Here is a 5000-nt window from a genome sequence, read left to right on the forward strand (position 1 = left end):
TTTAAAAATCCTCATTTGCCGCCCTGCACTGTTTAAGAAGTCAAATTGCAACAAACTGCAAACTTTTAGCACGTAGGGGGCGCTGAATTGAATACTCGCCTAGGGCAGCAAATCGACAAGGGCCGGCCCTGCACACACACACACACACACACACACACACACACACACACACACACACACACACACACACACACACACACACACACACACACACACACACACACACACACACACACACACACACACACACGCACACACACACATCTACACATGCAGACAGCAAGGGAGGTCTATACATATGACATATCTACAGTTGTGTATGATGTGTAGGGCCTACTAATGATGCGTTCTGAGCATGGCCCGGGGGCGAGTGGACAACAAGCGCACACACACACACACACACACACACACACACACACACACACACACACACACGTCTACACACACAACTACACACACACGCACGCACACACACGACTACACACACACATGCACACACACACGCACACACACACACACACACACACTAAGATGAACTTCAAACACAGTCTTGCACACCACACAGTACATACAGCAACAGAATCTGTGTACACATACGTACATTGATCATCCTTTCATATACCGTATGTGCCAGGGGGTGAGCCAGCAGCGGTCCTTAGACACACCCACACACACACACACGCACGCGCGCACGCACGCACGCACGCACGCACGCACACACACACACACACACACACACACACACACACACACACACACACTACAGTTGTATATGCACACTAATGATGTGTTCGGAGGTTCCGGGGGGCACTCAGGAAAGTGTGTGCATGTACGTGCGCTGACGATCCTTTCATATGTGTCAGAGGGATTAGATCACATGCACACACACAAACAAACCCCACACAAAGAATGATCTGTATGTATCCAAAAGCTGATGACGCATTTGAAGGTTGCCATTGAGTCCTTAGACACACATACTGTACACCGCAAGAAAATCTGTGTACAAGATGTACACTAGGCATGGTCCGGTTTACGTCACACACCGAAACCGTACGGTCTGTATGTCACGGCACGGGGTAGTGCGCAACCGCACGGTGCCCACGGTTTCCAAAAAAAAAAAGGAGTGACCACCGGCGGACAACGCAATTAAAATCCTACTACTTTTACAAGCATAAAACACAAAGACTACGTAGGATATTGAGTGTGGAAAGATTGATTTCTATCAGCCAACTGAAAGGCATAATGTAACAGCATGCACCAGCTGACTAGGCTACAGTAGCCTACAAGCAAGTGCAGGTCGGTCAACAGCGTCCCCCCCCCCCCTCTCTCTCTCCACGTTAGCGCAAGTGACTGCCCCCAGCCTTTATTCTGACCAATTTAAATTAAATGAACACGAATTTACAAAAAATGACAGATTAGCAGAACAAAGTAGACTATGACTTACGTTACAGTAGCCTAGTGTAGGCTATATCCACGTGGCATTGAATGGGAATTCCAGACGGCAAAATGCGAGACAATTGAACATATCCATCAGATTCACTGCGCTGTCCTGAACTGCAATCAACTGTAGGCCTAATTATATGTAGCCAGTTAAACTCTGATGGAATGAAGGGGACTTTGTGCTGTTGCCTAGTTAACATTGATGTTTAACACTAAAACCAAAATAAAATTTGACTGTTTTAACAGGCTCAGTTTCACAGGAGTTTTGTGAAACATTCTTGTGCATAGGACTACACTTCTAAAAAAAAACGATCTTTTAAAATTATTTGTTACCTTAACTTTAACATTTTAACATAACTTAACCCTATCACTTGTTCACTTAAATTGAATTTGACTTCTGATTTTACTTCTATGCTTCTCACAGCCGGCAGTTTCAGTTAAGCGCAAAACTCGCAGAAAGCGGTATCAAAATAAAAGTCAAAATCGTTCTCAGTGTGTCATTCACCAAAATAGTCATACTGCACTGACCTAATGGTCCATTTGCCTACAGGAGTGTAGCTGTTTTATCTTTACATGTCAAATGTGTTATAGTATGTAATGTTTGAATATTTGTCAACTTAAAAGTTAGGACTTAGTTCTCCCTTTCTGTGAAAAAAAGCATGTTTAAGTCATTGATATCTTTCCTCTTTCAGTAACTTCACCTTGTTAGGTTAAATGAAGTCAAATTCAACATACCCATGATAAGCTTACATTTTCATTCTAATTTTATATTATACATTTCCAGTGCATAATACATTTTATTTAAAAAAAAAACAGAACCGTACAAAACCGAAAACCGTGACCTTGAAACCGTGATATGGACCGAATCGTGACTTTTGTGAACCGTACCACCCCTAATGTACACTAATGATCCTTTGTGATATACTGGAGGGCAACCCGACTACAACCATGGTCTTATTGAGTTTAGAGAGGGCAGCATCTGCAACACCAATTGAATGTTATACACATACATACATACACACACACACACACACACACACACACACACACACACACACACACACACACACACACACACTAGCCCAATATCAAATGAGTCAACTTGGGCAAAGGCAGGTGCGTGTGCGTACGCTGATGATGAGTTTGGATGTGCCGGCGGGACACAGTGGTGGTTTCGTTGAGTCCCACACAGTAAATGTTGCGGTGTTAATTCAACACTTAAAGAGTTCATTCAAGTCCAAATGATGTCAAATCAACTCTCTAAGTGTTAAATGAGCACTGCAGAATTTACTGTGCACAAGAAAGGGTACGCACACACACACACACACACACACAGCTATACAATACAGTAGTGTATGCACGATAAGGTGTACATACGCTGATGATGCATTCGAACATGCCAGCGGGAGATCCAACCAGAGTAGTGGTCTCGTTGAGTCCCACAAGCACACACACACACACACACACACACACACACACACACACACACACACACACACACACACACACTACAATATAGTGGTGTATGTCCCTGATGGTGCACGTACGATAAGATATGAAAGAGACGTGTGTGTACGTACGCTGATGATGCGTTCGGAGGTGCCGGGGGGAGATCCGACCACAGCGGTGGTCTCGTTGAGTCCCACGAGGGAGGGCAGCGTCTGGGACATCCAGTTGGTGACCATGGCCATGGTGCTGAGCACCGCGCCGATTTTCAACATGGGCACGCTCATCTTCACTCACTCACACACACTTGCAAACACACACTCTCTTACACACTTACGTAAACGCAGACACACTGTTGTGTACGCGTACACACCTGCTGACTGTCTACTGGCAATGGAATATGAACACAGTCACACACACTAACACACACAATTTTGTATGACACAAAAGTGTGACCACTCCAGCTGACTGTCTGCTGGTACTCTCACACACCTATCCACAGCATGGAAATGCACATGTTAACGCACACACACACAAACACACTTTTTTTGCATGCACACACACTTTCAGACAATGATCCTGACCGTCACAGTACTACGCTTATCTATACACAGACGGTACAAAAACTGACTGTGCACACAGTCACACACTTACCAAACGTAAACCACTTAACCCACTTGAAGCACTTAACCTAGCATGGACATGCTCATCTGCACCCAAACACGCACACTTACATACACTCTAACAATACCTCATAGTATCTTCTCTCACACAGTCTAATGAACAGACTGTACTTACATACAATCACACACTTGCATACACACTTCACTCCCTGACCTGTGGCTCATACACACTCACATTCAGGAACACTGGCACTCATGATTGGCTTCATGATTGATTACTGGCACACACACAGACACACGCTCGCTCTCTCACACACTTGATGGATGACGACACTCACATACATGAACCTGGTGACTGATGAGTGACTGTCTAACCTCGAAAACCAACACTTACACTCACCCAAATATGCAGAAATACCACACAAATATGCACGAAGACACACACACATACACAAGCACGCACACAGGATGAGCAGACTGTCTTGACGATGGATGACAGCGAAAAATTCCGGAAAAATTCCAAAAGGCGAACGTTCCAAATACTGCATCCAACAACGCAGTGGTGAAAATCCCAAATTCCAATCCGGACCCTCAATCCAAAATTCCAAATTCTACGTCACGAATTCCAAATGGCTCCCTCTGGGAAAAAATCAATGAAAGACGGGAAAAAAATCCCCCAAAAAATGTAGCTCCGCTCTCCTCTCCTCTGCTCTCCTAGTTCTGCTGCACCGTTTTATGTCCTCGACAAAAACGTATGTCCCCTCGGACTAGAGAGACTGAGAGTAGAAATCCCATCCAAAAGATTTCCAGAATTTAACACACACATTTTTGGGTTGTTTTTGGTCGTTGTTGGGGTCTTCACATAAATGATAAAAGTTGAAGAAGCAGCACCGTTTTTTTTTCTTTTTACACTTGCTTATTTATTCCATTTTGTGTACCATCGTTAAAGATGACTTTTGTGATAAACTTCATCCCCTGTGATGGGTGAGTCTGAGGATGCTTGCTCCCAGTCCTCATTAGTATCATGTGGAGCCAGACGCTAGTGGTGTGGTGTGTGTGCGTGTGTGTCTTCACCCCACGTCACCACTCCACCACCCTCACCCTCTTCCTCCTCTTCCTCCTCTTCCTCCGAGGCAGTGAGGATCTCTGGCCAGCTGTCTGGATGGCTGCTCGACTGGTCAGAGGAATGTCTGTTTCACCAGCACAGAATACGTGCCGCTTTATTGGATTGGCTGGCTGGTAGCCTGCCTAACGGGGCTGCCTGTCAGGCTGTTGGACTGGTTTACTGGATGGACCACTCGCACAGACTCTTTCTCCCTCTTCAAACCAGCATGACTTTTTTTCACCAGCTGTTGGACTCCTTAAAGCTTTTGATAACTTGGTCAGGATTCTTTTTCATAGGACACACTTGAATGACTTGCTGACTGTCAGGTTGAATGACGACTTGGAGGGTTTCGAAAACCTGCTCAAGATCCTTTTGGTCCGACTTCA

General features: G+C 45.0%; 1 protein-coding gene across 1 annotated transcript in view; it reads right to left on the reverse strand.

Annotated features, from left to right (window-relative positions):
• Positions 1 to 3173, reverse strand: part of olfm2b (olfactomedin 2b) — a 123472-nt gene extending 120299 nt beyond the window's left edge. The window contains exon 1 of the mRNA XM_063209520.1: positions 3021 to 3173. Within this exon, the coding sequence (XP_063065590.1) occupies positions 3021 to 3173 (153 nt within the window). The remainder of the gene's footprint in view (positions 1 to 3020) is intronic.
• Between the last annotated feature and the right edge of the window lie 1827 nt (positions 3174 to 5000).

The sequence above is a fragment of the Engraulis encrasicolus genome, chromosome 1, assembly GCF_034702125.1.
Source record: "Engraulis encrasicolus isolate BLACKSEA-1 chromosome 1, IST_EnEncr_1.0, whole genome shotgun sequence".
Taxonomy (NCBI): domain Eukaryota; kingdom Metazoa; phylum Chordata; class Actinopteri; order Clupeiformes; family Engraulidae; genus Engraulis; species Engraulis encrasicolus.